At 35.1% G+C, this 19,277-nt stretch overlaps 4 protein-coding genes across 13 annotated transcripts; 1 reads left to right on the top strand and 3 right to left on the bottom strand.

The window, feature by feature from the left end:
• Positions 1–32: 32 nt before the first annotated feature.
• Positions 33–1,773, bottom strand: LOC122008824 (rust resistance kinase Lr10-like). Of its 4 annotated transcripts, none has more exons than XM_042564683.1 (3): positions 1,656–1,773; positions 1,453–1,542; positions 33–1,361 (listed from the first exon to the last, which is right to left on the bottom strand). In XM_042564683.1, exons 2-3 carry the CDS (start codon positions 1,493–1,495, stop codon positions 151–153), a joined length of 1,254 nt encoding a protein of 417 aa, XP_042420617.1. In that variant the 5' UTR covers positions 1,496–1,542; positions 1,656–1,773; the 3' UTR covers positions 33–150. The 4 variants fall into 4 exon arrangements, with proteins under 4 accessions (XP_042420617.1, XP_042420616.1, XP_042420618.1 ...); XM_042564682.1 differs by having other exon boundaries at positions 1,453–1,574; positions 1,656–1,760; XM_042564684.1 differs by having other exon boundaries at positions 1,453–1,578; positions 1,656–1,758.
• Positions 1,774–5,776: 4,003 nt separating this feature from the next.
• LOC122008826 (serine/arginine-rich splicing factor RSZ21A-like) lies at positions 5,777–10,923 on the bottom strand. Of its 4 annotated transcripts, none has more exons than XR_006119386.1 (7): positions 10,773–10,923; positions 10,275–10,387; positions 8,233–8,321; positions 7,615–7,849; positions 7,103–7,222; positions 6,454–6,903; positions 5,777–6,185 (listed from the first exon to the last, which is right to left on the bottom strand). XR_006119386.1 is itself a non-coding variant. In XM_042564688.1 (6 exons), the coding sequence occupies exons 2-6, from the start codon at positions 10,361–10,363 to the stop codon at positions 6,879–6,881; spliced, it is 558 nt and encodes a 185-aa protein (XP_042420622.1). In that variant the 5' UTR covers positions 10,364–10,387; positions 10,773–10,923; the 3' UTR covers positions 5,777–6,878. The 4 variants fall into 4 exon arrangements, 1 of the variants encoding a protein (XP_042420622.1); XR_006119385.1 differs by having other exon boundaries at positions 5,777–6,332; XR_006119387.1 differs by having other exon boundaries at positions 5,777–6,332; positions 10,275–10,432; positions 10,773–10,901.
• Positions 10,924–13,196: 2,273 nt separating this feature from the next.
• On the bottom strand, positions 13,197–15,016 carry LOC122011467 (protein CHROMOSOME TRANSMISSION FIDELITY 7-like). Its single transcript, XM_042567862.1, has 6 exons — positions 14,918–15,016; positions 14,598–14,853; positions 14,425–14,520; positions 14,169–14,243; positions 13,741–14,090; positions 13,197–13,530 (listed from the first exon to the last, which is right to left on the bottom strand). The coding sequence occupies exons 1-6, from the start codon at positions 14,980–14,982 to the stop codon at positions 13,395–13,397; spliced, it is 978 nt and encodes a 325-aa protein (XP_042423796.1). The 5' UTR covers positions 14,983–15,016; the 3' UTR covers positions 13,197–13,394.
• A 2,413-nt stretch (positions 15,017–17,429) lies between these two features.
• On the top strand, positions 17,430–18,860 carry LOC122011597 (zinc finger protein ZAT2-like). 4 transcript variants are annotated; one of them, XM_042567982.1, is made up of 3 exons: positions 17,430–17,579; positions 17,719–17,858; positions 17,943–18,860. In XM_042567982.1, exon 3 carries the CDS (start codon positions 17,949–17,951, stop codon positions 18,729–18,731), a length of 783 nt encoding a protein of 260 aa, XP_042423916.1. In that variant the 5' UTR covers positions 17,430–17,579; positions 17,719–17,858; positions 17,943–17,948; the 3' UTR covers positions 18,732–18,860. The 4 variants fall into 4 exon arrangements, with proteins under 4 accessions (XP_042423916.1, XP_042423913.1, XP_042423915.1 ...); XM_042567981.1 differs by having other exon boundaries at positions 17,459–17,579; positions 17,804–17,858; XM_042567979.1 differs by having other exon boundaries at positions 17,719–18,860.
• Positions 18,861–19,277: the final 417 nt, after the last annotated feature.

A 19,277-nucleotide genomic window follows, 5' to 3' on the forward strand; every position in this document is an offset into this window, starting at 1 on the left:
AAGTAGTGGATTGTGAGCAATTGGAGCATCCATAGTAGTAATAGACAAGCTCTGTTTCTATTTTATAGGTAATAACATAATGACAATAAAAGAAACCTAAAAGGAAACTGCTGGTACATGTTCCAAGACTTTGCTATTTATTCAATCTTGTCATGATGAACTCCCTACTCCAGTGCTAGTTGAGAATGTTGCAGTTGTGCTCGTCATTGAGCTCCACATAGAGATATCGACACTATATGGCTCAATATGCTTGAATGGATTGTTAACAACTGGATTTGTATCTCTTCCCTCCAAGACCTGCACAACACAGTTCATAGTTGGCCTTTCTTCAGGCTGATGCTGAATACACTTCAATGCTACTAGACACAATCTCTCGACCTTCTCCCTGTCCTTCTCTTCGACCCCACTTTCTTCAATTATGCTCTTTATCTCGCCTTGTTCGAACCTGTTCCACACCCAGACGGGGAACCACTCCTTGCTCTCCGCTTGCTTGGCGTCAAAATTCTTTCTTTTCCCCAACATCTCAAACAGAAGCATGCCGAAGCTATAGACGTCAACCTTATGGGTGACTGGCGAAGGCGACCACATCTCGGGTGCAGCATAGCCAGGAGTTCCCCGACCACCGAATGCGACCACTGAATGAGTCTTCAGCTTGTTCCTCTCACATAGCTTTGCCAGTCCAAAGTCGGCGATTTTGGGCACAAATTCTGTTGTAAGAAGTATGTTTGCCGGCTTTATGTCATAGTGCACGATCTTTTGTTGGCACTCCTCGTGCAAATATCGGATTCCTTTTGCCGTTCCAACTGCAATTTCGTACAGCTTGCTAAACTCAATCCTCTCTTGTGCTTGATCGAACAAATACTGGTCTAGTGATCCCTTCTCCATGTACTCGTACACGAGCGCCTTTGTCATTTCGTCGAAGCAGAAACCATAGAGCTTGACTAAGTTGAGGTGATAGGTTCTGCCTATGGTGCCAACTTCTGCCATGAATTGCTCCTCGGCTTTCTTGCTCGAGGTGCCATGGAGGACTTTCACTGCGACTTGTACTCCATTCGGAAACTGGCCTTTGAATACCGTTCCATTACCACCAGAACCCAATTTTTCCACAAAGTTTTGGGTGAAATCTACAAGATTTTGAGGTGTGAATCGAATGGGCTTCTCCTTCATGATCCTAAATAGGAACTCTTCAATAGGCTTCATTTCAATCCTCGATTCATGGCTCAAGGAAGGATCCATAGATCCAGTTTCCGAACAAGATGGATGCATCCTCGCATCTATCGACGACTTTCTCATGTTTTGGACACATCGTATGACCAAAATTGCTATCACGAGTTGGATTATCCCGCCAAAGATCACTAATACTGTAAAGTTTGAAGTTCAAACTTTTAAACTATTGAAATTCGAACAATAAAGAAACTTTTCACATATCGAACCTGAAGTAGAAAATCTTACTTATTATGACGGCAACAGAGAGGCCGCCTGAGCCCGAAGCCATCCCCTCAGTCGCGGAGGTAGTTTAAGATCTTAAGCTTGGATTTCTTTCTGGATAAAAAAAATCTTCTCTTGCAGTAAAACTAGCTTTAGAACAGGTAGATCTCCTTTATACACTCTTTTCTTAGAAGCAGAAATAAACTGAGGGAAGAAGAGAAACTTACGAGCTTGATCAGTGATCAACAATGGTAGATGTTCTTCTGGTTTCGGTACAAATGGGAAAGTTACAAATGATGAAGAAAGACTTTGTTTTCTTACACTAAATGGATGAAAGAAATCTTATCAAGAATGAAAGAGACTTAAACAAATTTCTCAAATTTTCTTATTGCAAGTGTATTTTTCTTGTGTTTTTTGATTGGTTAGCTGGGGCAGTTGCTGTCTGGAGATGGCTGCTAAGCTATTGTTTATCGTTTGGAAGCTTTTTGGAGTAAAAAATAATTTCAATAATGATGGCAGTTGAAGGCTTGGTGACTTTGATTGTGATATATGCAAAAGTAAAACCTAAAGTCAACTTTCATATTATTATTATTTTTTCAAAAATTAAAAGATCGTCTTCTTTTTAATTCGAATTGTTAAAAAAACACACTTCTTTTTTATTAATTATCAAAATGATATTTCATCACATTTCAATCTTATTTGGTTGTTATAACATAAATGATGTGCAATTTGACAGAAATTTGGGATCGATCTTGGATGGGTTGATAGTGAGTCTTCTTAGGATGATCTAGTAATTAACACATGAGGTATTGTCATTTTGAGATCTGAAATTCAAATCTCGATAAAGCTGAGATAAATATTTCCTTTATGTGCTAGTCAATATTCCAAAGGTTAATAGTCACCCGTGATTAACTCCTCCGTGTTGAATTTAGGACGAATTGGTGGAGACGAATGTATTCACCTTTTGTCACCATTGGATGGATTGATAGTGTCTTCAAGGGGTGGATATTTAAAAGATAACAATTTTATTATAAGAAGACATATATCAAATCTTAACAAGCATATATTCTTGAAAAAAAAAATTCTCTCATTTCTAATTATTTAGTGTCGGCTATAAGTTGAATTGGTAATTTATCGTCCTTCTTATAATTTAGTGTCGGCTATAAGTTGAATTGATAATTTATCGTCCTTCTTATAATTTAGCATAGGATTGTGAAAAATATCTGAGATAAGCATAATTTAGCGTAGGATTGTGAAAAATATCTGAGATAAACATAATTATTTTTATTATATTTTAATGGGTTAATAGAAAAAAAAACTTCCAAGTTATCTTTCTATCACCCATATGTTCTTCCTTTATCCCAGTGCAAATTCTAATGCACCTCCTTCAGACATTGTAGGTCTTCGGTTACAGCTTGGAGAGGATATAAAATCAAGGGAGTTGCGCCTCCTCTTAACCATTGTAGGCTCGACCATGTCTTTTCATATATTTTAGTCATCTGTACTAATGATCAATAGTTATTCATGATCTAGAGACATATTAGTGAGAGGGCACTAGGACGAATAAATTATATTTTACCATATGTAAACCTTCTTGCTATAGCTTGGATAGAGCGGGATCCTCTGGTCCAAGATCTTTGAATCAATCCTAAATCTTTATTCATTCATTGGTGAGATAGACTATACTCTATCTATTAAATAGATCGAGTTCAATTCATCCTACTAATAAATTTAGAGGACCTCTTTTGGTCCAAAAGATCCTAGACCATTGTGGCTTGGATAGGGTAAAACATGACTCCATCATGGATCATGTGTATTTATCCCATTTCAATCTATTTTTAATTTTGAAAATACTTTTAATTTGTTTGATATGATATTATAACAATCAAAGGATTATAATTATTACAATTGTACGGTTATAGTAATTACATAAAATCATATTTATAACGGTATAGTTCCGGGAGTCATGGTGTTATAGTAGGATATCTAGGTTATCATCCAAGTATTCATAGTTTGAATCTCAACGACGTTGTATTTGTAGGAAAATTTTCTCCAAATGAAGAGCGTAATTATAGAATACTGGACTTCTGAATTGATCATCGCGTGTACTTTTCGATTTATTCTGATGATCAACAAACATTTATATGAGATAAGATGGATTCTTGTAGAATAATCAATAAGATCAATTGAAATGATCCGTACAATAACCGCTATGAGATAGTGTCGAAAATAAAACTATTTAAACAAAAAAAAAAGGGATTGAAACGGAATGAGTTGTTTTGATAATTTTAATAAACAAGTATATATATATATATATATATATATATATATATATATATATATATATATATATATAACGGCCCTGAGTTTACGAAGCCGAGTTGGTTGACCAAGTCATAACACATTAAATTGATCGATTTATTGTGATTTGACATAGAAAAGTTTCGATCTAAACGAAACACTAAGTTTTAATATCCACCTCTATTTTGACTCACCTTCCTCGACCCAATTGATTTATTTGACTAACTTGATTAGTATGCTTGATTCGTCTGACCAATCTACTCAACCAGATCGCATTATAGCTTCCTTGGCTCAACCAACTACTTTGACTCGATCAACTCATTTGGTTTACTCATCAAGATCAACTTCATCAAAACCAACTTAACTAGCAATGCTTGACCCACTCATTTCACCAGCCCATGATCAACAGCTTGACTAGGTTCAGTTCAACCAACCTTGTCAGCCCGACTAACCCTGCTTGGATTTGATCGACCCAATCAGCTCCTTCAGCCTGGTTGGCTCGACCACTCAATCTGTCCGTTTAAGAGACTCAATCAATCTAACCAACTCATTCGACTTTTCTGATTAGCTTGGTTAGCCCCTTTAAACTGTTCTAGCCAACCCAATTGGCCAACCTAAGCATTTTTAAAATTTAACTTTTTTTTAATATATATATATATATATATATAAAAGAAAAAGAATGATACCTTATACAATTTACCATGTACAACCATGGTTGACATCCAATGTGGATGCTCTGACATGATCTTTACTCATTTTTTTTATTTTCCACTCTCATCTACTTACAATTTTTTTTCTTTTCTACATACAAGCATCTCTTATGTATGTAAGATGGTGTTAATCTTTAAAAGCCTGCATCAACACTAATTTAAAATCAACATCAATACTAGTCAGTACCAATGCTTATTTTAAACCAACACCATGTTGATGTTAATCTTCACCCGTGCTAGTTTGAAACTAACATCAGCTAGTGCTGATCTTTAAAAACCAACACTAATATAATGTTGATTGGTGCTAATTTCAAACCAATGTTAGTATTGATTTGAAATTAGCATTGATGATGATTTCAAATTAGCATAAACATCTTACATCTAAGGAAAAAGGAAAAAATTACATACTGATAAAAGAAAATAATACAAAATAATAAATAAATATCATCTCAAAGTATTGGCGTTAAATGTCACCTACGATTATGCAGGATAAGTTAAGAATTAATTGGTATAAATCTACTATTTTATTAAAAATCTCCTCCCTTTATTAACTAACTTTGACGAAATCTAAAATGAATTTACGTTAATATCCTTTTTTTCTATTTACACTAAAAATAATTATAAGATTTATTAGTAATTTCACAAGCAAAACAATCAGTGATCTAAAGTTCGAAACTCAGTTGCGACATATTATTATGAATTTTTCTCATCATTATAGTTCTCTGGTTGTTTTATATATAAAAAAAATATAATTTTCTCTGGTTGTTTTATATATAAAAAAAATATAATTCTCATTAATTTTCGTTCTTAGTTTTTTTTACTAAGATAAGTATAATATTAAATTAAATTAATTTTTTCTATAGGAAAACTGTAAGTGTAACACTTGAAAATCTAAACAATTCAAATTTTCAAAGACTCAAATAATTCAGATTTTTAAAAATCAAACACATTGCCCTAATGACTCTACTAACACTCTACTTTAGTATTTTAATACTAAAATATTTTATTTAATATAATTTCATTATAAAAGGTCAATGTAATTTTAATATATTATATTACACACGCGACGCGTGTACACAATCACTAATTTTATATTATAGTTCCCAATAAACCACTTCTTTGGAAATTAATTTATAATCAGTATCTATTAATTTTGAGTTAAAAACCAGAATTAAACCCCCAAAAATTTAAATTTAAAATTGATGCAAATTCACATAATTGCAACTAAAATACTTCAACTTAGTTTTAACTTTCCTCATCAAATTGTTTATGTGAGAAGATAGCAAAAAGGTAAACCTACAAAAATAGTGAAGATACGGTTTTTCAAAGCCGAGAAATAATGGCGAAATAGCCCCTGAAACCTTTTACAACAACAATAAAGGACTTCTGTAATGCAGCTCAACAGTAGAAGAATACAACACTAGTGTAAATTATAGAACATGATATTCTCAAATTGTGGAAGATTAGTGTTCGGACACCAAAGAGCAAAGCCATGTGTTGTAATAGAACCACAAAAGACAGTGCTAGAGACATGGTTATACCACCTCAACACAGATTCTCAGTTGTCGAAGATGGTGTTCGCACATGAAGAACGAGACCATGTGTAGTTGTAGATCCATAAAGGCAAGGAATGCTGAAGATGCAGAAGTGCCCTAAATGAAGTCCCCAAGGCAGGCAAGCGTCAAAGCAGAATGTTGTCCCCTCGACATGAGAAGATATTCTCAGGTTGGCAAAGAAAGAACCAAACTGAGTGTAGTAGTAGAACAACCATAAGGCAGGGAATGCCGAAGATGCAGTCGACCATAAAAACAAGGAATGCAGAAGGCAGGAAGTCATTAAATCAGAATGGATGCCTCCGTAACACAAGGTATTCTTAACTCGTCGAACATGGTGCTAGCATGCGAAGAATAAAACCATGTGTAGTAGTAGAAACAAAAAGGCGAGGAGTGCTGAAGATGCAGTAGAAACAGAAACAGGAATGCCGATGGCGGCAGTTGTTAAAGCAGAATGATACCTCCTTCACACGACGTTCACAGAGTTGTTGAAGATGGTGTGCGCATGTGAGGAAGAGCAAAATCATTTGCAGTAGTAGAGTCATAAAGGCAATGAATGACGAAGACGTAGCAGTAGCATAAAAACGAGGAATGCCGAAGACGGGCAGTCGTAAAAGCAGGACGACGACGATGCCTCCTCGACACAAAATAAAAGAACATACAGAACTTAGCTGGAATTATAATATATGATCCAAATAAACATCATAGTCTGCTCTAAAATATCAGGAGTTCATCATGCTTAATAAAAGACATGCAAAAGAAAGTTCAAGATACTTAACCAATCCAAGATGCCTGAGTGCAGATCAAACAGAAGGAGACATTCATTTTAAGAAAAGCCCATGACCTATAAAGTTCACAAAGAGACTCCTGATCAAGTGGACATAACTCAGCTCTTGCTGCGGCGTTGATATCTGACATCAAAATTTTGAAGGACAAACAATCAATGAATGAAGATACGATGATTATCAAAAAAGTAAAGTATTGTGACCAACACTACTGCCAACAGAAGGGCTCAAGAAGATCATCTGAATCCAAGATGAGTGCATATCTTTATGCAAAGCCATAACTGAAGCCATTTTCATTAATCAGAAAAAAAAATGTTGAATTTACCCATTAGTATGCGGTGATTCAGAACGCTGATTGTCATAAGGAGGAGACTTGCTGTGACTGCTTCGGCGAGGAGGTGAAGGACTGCGTGGTCTTGGAGAGCGGTCATGAGGACTATAGCTCCTGTTCAAAAGTCATTAATCAGCCCTAAGAGATCAATCATGAAATATAGTAGACAGTACTCTCAAAAAGTTGTCCCACAAGTGGTCCATCTTGAGTATATTTGTATTCTTTGCTGCACTTTTAAACTACAACAGTTATATGATGAAGTTTCCCTAACAAGTTTGGACTTCGTACTAAAAATTTTCAATTCCATTAAAACAAAAACCTGATGGTCTGACTTCTGAGAATACATTTTCTCATAGTATCATCAGCAATATAAAAATTGGAGTAAAAAATAAATTTTATTAATCAATTATGAATCATGTGAAAGGAAAAAAAAAACAGAGACTAATAACAGATGTCTGCAAGTTTTAAGTTAGCCATAACTTATGTTGCCTGAAGTCAATTATTACCTTCGGCCATAACTAGGACTTCGGCGGTATCTAGGACTTCTGCTGCGACTTCGACTTCGACTCCGACTCCAACGTCTTCCACTGCCTAATCCTCCAGAACCAATTCGAAGACGACACTCACGAGCAAAATGACCTGTCTCTCCACACTCATAGCACTTCATATCTGATGCTCCATGATGGTCACGACCACGGCTGCTTGAGTTATGGGACAATTCTACTCTCCATCCATTTTTGCCTGTAAGAAAGCAACCATATGAAGTGATCTAGGATAAAAACCAACTTGGAAAAAAAGGCAATTAGACTAAACTCTGGATATAGAGCAAGCACATACCTAGATATCAGAATTTCTCTACTTAAAAGATTATAACCTCCAGCATCAATTGAAACACATGATAAGATGTTTCTCAAATCATAACTAATAATGCACGATCATTGTTACTTTATCAAGACACACACACATAAAGTGATAATTCATGTGTGATATACATAAATTGAATAGAGATCATTTTTCACAGAAAATAGTAGTTAGCGCAATGTGATTAATGTTAAATATATCTTATCAAGTCTAAACCATGCAAATTTTTCAGAAGAAAATGTGTTTAGATAATTAAAACGTACCATCCAGATCACGGATTGCATCTTGAGCATCTCTCTTATCATCAAAATCAATGAAAGCAAAGCCTGGTGGTTTTCTAGCAACCCAAACGCTGCACCCAAAATTATACCAAATTGGTTTATTTTGATAGTCATGATAGTACAAATTCATGTTGAAAGCATTGGTATTAGGGGGCAAAAACATGGTATCTATAGGACAAAAAGGAAGTTCATGAGTGATCTTTGGATAAAATGTGGAAAAGATTGAACACCAAGTAACTCCATTCTAACCAAAAACCCTCCACCCAGCAGTAGAGGCCCAAACATTTATGAGTGGAAAGTCCTTTCAGAATACTTCAAGAAGTTCATGCTTGCAGCTGTAGTAAATTAGTCTGTACTGATATAAGAATCGATACAACTAGTTAATCTCAATCACAAGTAAGCGTTTGATAGTTAATAGCAGAAAGGAAATGTTTGTACTGAAAAGATAAATAGCACACATTTGAAGAGTTAAGAAAGCACTTTAAACTCTGAAGAATTTTCAAGATCAATGAAACTGGAGAAATTAGTAAGTGACAAGATACTTATGTTAAATCACTTCAAACATAAGTACATATAACCTGGAACTATTATCATTTTACATAACCAGTTTCTCAAATAAAATTGAGATTGAGTATGCCAAGGTGCACAATGTTAAAAATGTCTAATCCCTATAAGCATGGTTGTTAATAGTTGATCCCATTTAGTTTGAATTGATGATAATGACAATGGTTCTCCAAAAATGACAGTTGATTTATTTCTTTTATTTGTAAAATAGAAGAGAAAACTCATGAAGAGAAACCACTAAAACTAATATACTTGGAAAGAAACAGATCGGAAATTAGACATAAAAAAAGGAAGATAGCTTAAACAAGTTTGAAAGCAACGCCTTGATTAGTAAAATTGAATAACAGAATTAATTGCAAACAATTTTTTTCTCAATACAAATATTGCAACTTATCATCTAATATTAAGCCTTCAAACAATGAATTCATAAATTTTAAATATATCCATGCATTTCCCCCTAAGGTTGTGATTCCTATGGCATCAGGTCGGGAGAATGAAATGCGCCTAGGGAAGGCTTCTCCAGGGGCTGTTAACCATCTTTTCATTGAACAGAAACAGCACAAGCATGTACAGCTTCCACCTAATGAGCAAAAGCAATGCTGTACACGATTTTGATAAGAAATTCCTAGCAAAATCTGCATCAACAAAAATTGATATCTAAAAATGAAATCAGTTTTTTCATATTTTCAAACAATTAATTAGAGATTTTAAGATTTCCCTTTCTCTTTCCTTCCTTCCTTCCAAGGAATCACCAACAAGGAAGCCCTTTCCCTATTCACTACCACCAACTTTCTTTACTACCTACTTCCCTTCCACCACTTTTTCCCTTCCACGTAGGAAGTTGGTCTCAAATCTAAAAAATCCCTTTAATTTGGCAAGATAGATAAATTTCCAAGAAAAGCTTAAAGCAACCATGAAAATTATGCTTAGTTTAATTTTATGTAACTTCATATATTATGTAGAGAGAATTTTTTACTTGGAACATTATACAACTAAAAAAAAAGCTTAAAGCAACCATGAAAAAATAAGGATGACTGATATGAAAAGATGAAACCATGAAGTGCCTTACCAGAATGAATCAGAGTGAATTACATAACATTTGTTATCTCTTGTTAGTTAGGATTTGAAAAGCTACATCATAACATTGAATGGCACGGACCAGAATGGTCCACTGTTCACGTAGATGCCTGAGATTTAAATTACAACATTTTCACGCCATCAAGAAAAGTTATTACCCACAGAAAAATTATGATTGTCTATTCAGGCCACGGCTTGGAAGTTTGTCCTCAAAAAACCAAAACAGATGCAGAAAAAGGAACCATGGCATAAAGCTCAAAATCGGAAATTTAAGATCTATAAGTTTTCAACCCTCCAAAACCTTGCCTTTACGCAAACAGCATACAAGCTATAACACGAAGGTCACAGAAAAAAGATAATTCCGCTAGACTTCCAATATTTACCTTCGTAGAGGCCCAAATACACGAAATTCGTCTTCAAGTTCCCGTGCAGTGGTTCGGGGCTCTAGATTACCAACGTAAAGACGAGCCATTCGTGCAGTACCGATCCACAGCACCTGAAACTCCAAATACACGAAATTCGTCAAGTTCCCGTGCAATACCTGATCCACGGTAACAAGAGTCTCAGATGGATCCAGTGCCAAAGTTCACAAGAAGTTTCACCATTCGTCAAAACCAGGATTTTTCACTGGAACCACCAAATATTTGAAGCCCAGAATACAAGCAAAAGAAAAAACTCACAAAAACCAAAATTTTCTTTTGCCATCTCAAATGCCAAATCCATAACAACAACATAAAAAACCAATCCCGCTCAAAATCCATTTAAAAATTCGCTTTCCCTCTGTTTCGATAAAATGGAAGCCATTTTTGGATTCGGCTAGATCAAAGAGATTTGGAGCCCCAAAAGGAAATTATCAGAGTAGGAACGGAAGATCGTCTCACCGGAGATATAGATGAATAAAGCAGAACAAGATCGGAAGATCAGGGAGAGGGTTTGGCGCTGGCGACTACTCTACTCCGCGGTCCTAATCGCCCCCAAATTCTCTACTGATGAGTAGTTCGCTCACCGAAGAGGAAGGGGTAGAAATAAAACAAGCACCAGAAACCTCTTGGTGCAGCTATCGATCACCACCGTCCGTAAGCTACGGGCACATTTAGCAGCAATTCTTCCTGGCGCTCGGATCAGCATTCCATGATCAACCTCTCTCTTTTCAGTTCGGATCCTTTGCCCTTAAATTTTTCCAATTCAAATCTTCTGTTCCGAAATTTCTCTATCCCCGTGTTCCCTACCGATCAGACGGATTAGAATACATTTAAGACATCATGGTATCCTTAAGATGTATGTAGTATCCTTGTGATGTGCAAGGCATCCTTGAGATGTAATCTGGTCCGTTCGATCGATAAGGGGACACGGGGACAGAGAAATTTCAGTTCAGATCCTCTGTCCCCAAATTTCTGTCCCTATGTTCTCTTACCGATCGAACGGACCAGATTACATCTCAAGGATGTCTTGCATATCACAAGGATATTGCACACATCTTAAGGATACCATAATGTCTTAAGATGTAATTTGATCCGTCCGATCGGTAGAGGACACGAGGACAGAAAAATTAGAGGACAGAAGATTTGAACTGCTTTCCTTTTCCTTTTTTTTTTTTTTTTTTTTTTTTTTTTTTTTTTTTTTACTTTTAATCGGATATCCATTTCTTACTATCCGACAGTACGTCGATTCTCCCAACGGATTAATTTTGAAGGTGATGAATTCGACTTATAAAAATTTCACATTGACTATCATAGTAAATTAAAATTTAATTAATTTTAAAAATAATAGACCTGATATTATAAAAATTTTCCATCGATCGTAAATCGAGAATCGCTTGAGGTCAATCTAAGTAATCAGTGTTTTTAAATTTATCATTTCAATAAAAAAAAATCTTATAATATATCATAATTTAAATTTAAATTTTAGATGGTTGATTAATCGTTTGAAAGATTTCACTGTAGTCCTGACAAAGTGCATTGATAAAAGGTCAATCTTTTTTTTTTGTTTTTAATCAAAATCATGTTTAGATCTAAAAATGACAAATTCTAAGAAATAATATTTGGTAAAAATTATTGTTTTTCAAATGGAAAAACTAAAAAATTAATTCTTTTTAATCCGGAATATTATTTTTAAATCATAAGAGTTTTATGATTAAGTTTTTTAGAGTTATTTGGGGCTTTGAATAATTTGCTAAAACTATTTAAGAAGTGTTTCTAACTTATAAATGATTTTTAAAATTGAAAATGATAAATATTATTTTTGGCCGAAGAGATTATCACATAACTTTTTTATTAAAATAAATTATTTTAAGTTAAGAGTAAAAGTTTTACGGTCCTAACGTTGACTGGACATACAAGACTTATCTCCTCATTACTTATTAGATCTTCAGCACCAGAGCCTACGGGCATAGAACCGATCGTACTTATGTCAGTCAGATTTATGGAATTCAGCTCTCAGTACCCAAGGTCGATCGGATTTCTATGGCTTAGGGTTACCATCTCATATATGTATACTTAAGGTAAAGACATAAAGCAATTCTCATTACTCAAACGGACATAGATCCAGCCAGACCTCCAGATCCTAGAATATTTCAAGGACAAGTCCCATAACATGAGACCAATCGGCCCAAGGGTTGATTGGATATCTTGAGGCTTAGATCCCCACTCTTCAAAGACATGCATCAAGTATATAGCCGGTCAGTTAAAGATCCGGCCAGGGCACCATAATCAGCTAAATATCCGGCCAAGCTATATCCAGAGGATAACATTGTCAAAGAATCACACCCATCTATCAAAGAATAACAAGTATTCACCAGAGACTATTCTGATATCTAACACATATCTACAACAGAACTTTTTTATGAGAGTGGTTGTACAACTTCTATTATTATTGCAGAAGTTACACAAAACTGTTCATATATAAGTAACAAAAGATTTCTCAGAGGATGACTATACACCTTCCATTACTCGACATCTTCTGACACCGAATATTCCTTGTCATCTCATTATTATAGAGATTATGGGAGATGATATAAAGAGGAAATGTTGTTTTTGTTGGTGAGGTACACTTTATTACTTTGATATGCTGGAGTACAGTTGACTACATGTTTATGTGTTTACTGTTCTTCTCCATTTTCGCTCGACCATTGTATTGACTTAAGGGTCAGAGTACCTATGCCAAAAATCTCTTCCATGGTTCTCACTCTAACATTTTGTGAGCTCTCTCTTTGGTGTGCGCATAGAGCAAGGAAGCAATCGGAGCCCCTTTTTGTTCCAGCTCATCAATCTTTTCTCTAGTTCAAAGTTTTTTTCCGGTCAACAACAGAATCAACTGTCTAATGTGACATCTATTCAATTTTCACATAGGATCAAATACAATGACAGTCCAAGAAACACAAGATACATTAACCAGAACATAATCCAATCTTTGCTTCTTCAATACAATTGAAGAATTTCAGTCGATATTAGTTCGCAAGACTCTAAAGAAAAAAAAAATCAATTCAAACATACATGTTTTTTCCCTCACACATCATCTTCCCTATAGATTAGGTAAATGTTGTTGCCACTGTATCTAGATGCTAATGCTCTTCCAGACGAGGTTGGTGGAGAAAAGGCACACTGTGAGCGCTCCAGAATTGTATCTGGTAAAAATGTATGCCTGCAAAAAGTATCGAAATTAGGTCATCTAACAATGTTTACAACCAATTTCCCAATTGCAAAGATGCTACAATTAAATATAAGCAGATTTAACTGAAGTACAAGTAAGACTGAGGTCAAAATGATTATAAACATGAGAAAATACAAATCCTCAACTAGATGTCGAGTAGAGTAATATCAGAGTTTTGATGGCATCATAATCAGTCATTACCTTGCAGCATCTAATAGCTGGAAGGCAATTCGTTTCCTTCTCTGGGAAGGAACAACCCAAATGCCCCTAAACCCACAAAGGGCAGGGACAGGTTCTTCTTCGCAAAGAACAGCTCCGGTCTCGCACTCATCAATGGTTGTCCTGTTCTTGGAGACACTTCTGATAACTTCTCTCTTGAAGCTGAATCCTCCGAATTGCAATGTTGGGCATTTTCTTTCTAAATTTTGACAAAATTTAGTATAGTCGGTATGTTCACACGATGTACAACTTTCTACAACTCTATGAGCAGTTCTTATCGGTTCAGCAACTAGGCAACCAACAACCCTATTACTTGAAATGAACAGATAAACCTGCGTTTGTCAACAAGATAGAAATTCAATGCCAGACATGATTGTTGATTGTTCTTCTATCAAAGGCCAGTTCTTCACCTTGCAGAGTTTATTCAGAAGTTGACCATCACTGAACCCAAGTTCCTTCTCCACGATCGTAAGCACCTCCTTAACCTGTGATCCCAGAAGCATGGTTACTGTCTTCCATCAAAGCTATGGAATTGAAAAGTCAAAACTTGTCCATAATCAAATTTAAGAACATGCATTTCTAATTACTCAGTCATTTCAACAAACAGTTTGCGACCGCTAGGGCAAAAAGAACAAGACTGATCGATCAAGTTGTAAATCCAGCAACCTTGCGCTTGTGCGATGGGGAGTCACCGTCGAGCACCAACAGGATGCGGCAATTGCCTCCGCTGGGCGTCGAGACAACTCTCTCGCCGCGCCAGCCCTGTGCATCGAAATTAAACAAGCTAGAGAACAAGGACGAAACGAAAACAGAGAACAGATCGAAGCAACCGGATTGACCTTGAACCGAATTCCTTCGTAGTACTTCTTATGGAAATCCCCGTGGAGCTTCTCGTCCGACTCGTCCCCGGGGGCGTACATCATCCCGCAGACGGAGCAGGAGCGGAGGAGGAAGTCCGACTGCCCTAATTCGAGATGGTACTGCGCGTAGCTCCTCTTCTTGTTGAGCATCCTGGAGGAACCACTCGGGATCAGGCCCGGCGCCTTTGCTCCCGCATCTCCTCCATCTTTGTGAGTCCGATCGATATCGCACTCGCTGCGGTAATTGAGTTAACGATGGAGTCAATTAGATGAACCAGAATTAGATAAAGAACAAGAACCTTCGAGCGATTGAAGAAGAAGGCGTTGAAGGCTTGAAGAAGGCGCTGATCTTCGATTGCTGCATCTCCCCCTCCGCCAAAGACAACGGCAGCAGCGAAGCGTAGATCTGTCGTTTTATGGTAACAAAACTAACTTTTCCCGCACATTTTTTTTTTCAAAAAAATTATTTTGAGAAAAAAAAGGAAATCGAGTCTATTGTATAATTGTTAACTATTAAATAAATAGAAATTGGATAGAACATTATTAAGAAAGTAATAAGGGCATTTGCAATGGGAAGTTTATATTATGTAATTTATACTATAAATCTTTCAATATAAATCCCTCTTCCATTACATAGATGGGATTTATAGTTTTTTTATAAACATGTATCAAAGTTTTATGATAATAAAGAGTAATTTTTAAAAAAAATAAGGTTTTTAATTTTTGATGTGACAATGATATGATAGAGTATAAAGTTCTTTAAGAGATTTAAAGACTACGAATGTCTTAATAATCCAAGTGTACCGTTCTAACTTAATTGTCAATGTGACCAATCTGTTTCAAAGGTATCATTGAGAGGGAGTTTAACAAAAATCTAAATTGACTCCCCTAATTATTATAGTCATTATCTCATACATTTATCAATTGAGCTAGCTCTAGGACCAACATAAAGAATTAGTAAATAAAATGAATAATGTAGTTAACTAAACTAGTTTAGGAAAAAGCCAACAAACAAAATTGCATAGGATAGTAAAAGCACCTATATTAGTTATCCTATATAAAGATTTTATTTTAAAATTTAGATAGGATTGATGAAAAAAAACTCTTTGTATTAGTTAGTCTATTTATTTTTTAAATTTATCATTTATGAATACTATTTCTTTAAATTTAAGAAATAGATTTTATTTGTAGCTAATATATAGTGTAGTGAAAAGTAGATATATAAATTTAATAAATTTTAGATAAGGTATGGATGCGAAGATTTCTTATAGTCCTATTTCAAAAGGAAACCATAAAAGATAGAGCACGAGAATGAGGACAAGGGAGAAAATTTTATTTATTTTTAAATACTGATTATTTCAAATTAAATCGGTTTGCTTTTTTATTTTAAATTTTGAAAATAGAGGAAATTGATTAAATTTGGTTTTTATTTAAAAAAATATTAAGATGTTTATTTTTTTTATCAAATCAATTAAGTTTTATTTTAAAAGTTTAAATATTTAAAAAAATATAGATTAATTTGATTATACATCGAATTAATCAATTTTATATTTGTTCAATTTATTCGGCTTTAATAACAAATTTAGTCGGTTGAATTGGTCTAAAAAAATAATTCTTTAATTTCATATAGTTTAATTCAGTCTATTCGAAGATCCCTAACATTAAAACTTAGGCGAACTATTGAAATGACATGATTGAATGAGTAAGCTAAATTGGAAGCTTTTGACAATGGTCAAGACAAATTTTCACAAAAATTATGAATAAATATAATAATAAATAAATAAGGATAATTTATAGTGTGAGATTTTTTTAATCTTACTATTTATTTTTTTAAAATAAAAAAAATATTTTCAGCGTGTTCAAATTCATTATACATGATTAATATCGTATAATATTTTTAATTATTAAATATTTTATTTTCTTCAAATAAGAAGAAAAGGAAAAGAAAAAAAACATGGAACATGTAAACTAATAACTTTATCAAATTAATTAGAGAGAATTTGTTAATATTTATAATAAAAAAATTGTGCAAATATAATAAAAAATAAGGATAATTCATAGTGTGAGGTTTTTTTAAAAATTTACTATTTATTTTTTAAATTTATTTTTCAAAGTGTTCAAATTTATTAGATATGATAAATATCTGATAATATTTGTAATTATTAATTTTTTAAAAAACTATTAAGAAAAATTCTTACTAAAAAAGAAAGAATATGAATGCAAACTAATAAGATTATTATAACTAGAAAGAATTTTATAAAAATCCATTATGTAATTCTACTATATTTATCAAAATATTTTATATAACTTTACTAATAAGATTATTCTAGGTATTAATGGAGAAGGAATGTGTCGATTAATAAATATGTAAAATATTAGAAATCTATTAATATGAATGTAAACTAATAAGATTATTATAACTAGAAAGAATTTTATAAAAATCCATTATGTAATTCTACTATATTTATCAAAATATTTTATATAACTTTACTAATAAGATTATTCTAGGTATTAATGGAGAAGGAATGTGTCAATAATACTTATAAAAAAATATTAAAATAAAATAAGATTAATAAATATGTAAAATATTAGAAATCTATTTTTAATCAATCATTAAACACAATCGTACTAACCTTATCATATCTTATTGGAAGGATAAATTCTAATTAAATCTTCAATTAATTGGAAAGCCATCTAAATCAATCTTCTCATCCGTCTCCGTTCTTATCCAACGGCTGAGCTTTTCAGAATCGATGTCTATTTCGTCGTTAACGATCTGGATCAAATCCTATGGATCGGACGGTATATTATGGTCCTTTATCAAAAATCTGACGGAGGCCGCCCTGCATAAAATTCGCGTTCCCAAATTCCGCCTCTCTAAGAACTTTCTAAAACAGGGGGGCCGCTCTCGCCGTCGCCGTAGAAGAATTGGTCTTCCGACGGATTTTCTCGCCTTCGAAGGTGATCTCGTTCTGCGCTTCTCTGAGAATCTTGATTCAGTTGCAAAGACAAGAACCCTTTTTTTTTCTCAGTTCTGATTGTCTCGTAGAATCCGGCGAGATGCTTCTTTCGGTCTAAAAAAAATCGTTTTTTTTTACAGTTCCTGTTGCGGATTCAGCTTATGGAACTAGATTTCAATTTCTTTCACTCATTGCTCAATCGCCTGTTTGTTGTTGAATATACAGCGGGAAGCATGTCTTGATTGTTGCATCTGTGAGACGCAGATAGTCACAGGACAGAGTGAGTTGTTTCTCTTCTGCAAGATAAAGCTTTCTACTGTGCTTTTGCTTCGTATCCATGGCTTCTTTGACGCTTCTTGAGCAGAGATCAATGGGCGATCATTCCATGGAGATGGCGAATAACCCTAACCTTACTTGCCCCGAGTGCGGGAAGATCTTCCCCTCGGAAAAGTCGATGTACGGACACCTGAGGTCCCACCCGGAGCGAGACTACCGAGGAGTCAATCGACAGGCTCCAGCGGCGAAGAAGAACCGAAAACCGCCGGCGAAAACGAGAAGAGATCGTGCTGCGAACACTTGCGACTGCAACGACGACGACGACATAGACCCTGAGGTCGTCGCCGCCTTGCTGCTTCTCTCCGACCCGGACCGGCTTCTGGAACCTCCAAGATCCGGTTTTGATGATGGGAACGCGCACGATTTGGACGGATACCAGCCGGAATCAACTCGCCGGAAGATTGATTCTTCCGGGAATCGAATCTACCGATGCGATACCTGTTTTAAGGTTTTCTCTTCTCACCAAGCGCTCGGAGGGCACGTGGCCAGCCACAACAAGAACAAGATCGTCGCCGCTGCTTCGATCCATCCCGGTGAACCGGAGAAGGGAGCGGCGATCTCAGAGCACAAGTGCAAGCTATGCGGTATGATCTTCTCGAGCGGGCAGGCCCTCGGCGGCCACCAGAGGCGGCACTTCAAAGAACTGTGCCACCATCGAGCAGCGTCTCCGTCCGCTCAGTCCAGCGGAGGCGACGAGATCGCGAGCAATCGAGTTTCTCCTTCGAGCCCGGAGACTGAGGAGGAGGAGGAGGAGGAGGGACCGACGAAGCGCCGTCTGCTGGACTTCGACCTCAACATGGAGCCGTTCCTCGAGTGAGGAAGAATCTTCCTTTTCATTCTTTTGCGACGTTTTTTCATAATTGCAATAATCGCCGGTAGTTTTTAAACGCTTACAAACAAGTCCTCTATTATCCAATTTGTTTTTTTCTTTTCTAGCAAACTCGCGTTAAACCTCTTTTTATCATTTTTCTAATTCTGATAATCAGTGAAAAAAATTTCGTGTGACCAACTATACTATTATTTAGAAATTTATTTACCCCGAAGTATCGTTAAATTGTTGTTTGATATATGCATTCATAAAACATTCGTAAGTTTGTAAACACATACTCACAATAGACCATTAACCTTGAGAAAACACTTCATTATAATGAAATATAAAATTTTCAATAAGATGTAAAAAAAAATGATCCGATGTTTAGCCTTTAGAAACATAACGTTAATCACGTATCCATATGGTGAACTTATGGTTGATAGGAGGATACTTTTAGTATCTAATTCTTATATATTTTAGTAAAATTTCAACAACATCAATAATCAAGCTTTTTACCATTAGATGTACTCGGCTGTATGAATTCTTTTACGC

Source organism: Zingiber officinale, chromosome 8A, assembly GCF_018446385.1.
Source record: "Zingiber officinale cultivar Zhangliang chromosome 8A, Zo_v1.1, whole genome shotgun sequence".
Taxonomy (NCBI): Eukaryota; Viridiplantae; Streptophyta; class Magnoliopsida; order Zingiberales; family Zingiberaceae; genus Zingiber; species Zingiber officinale.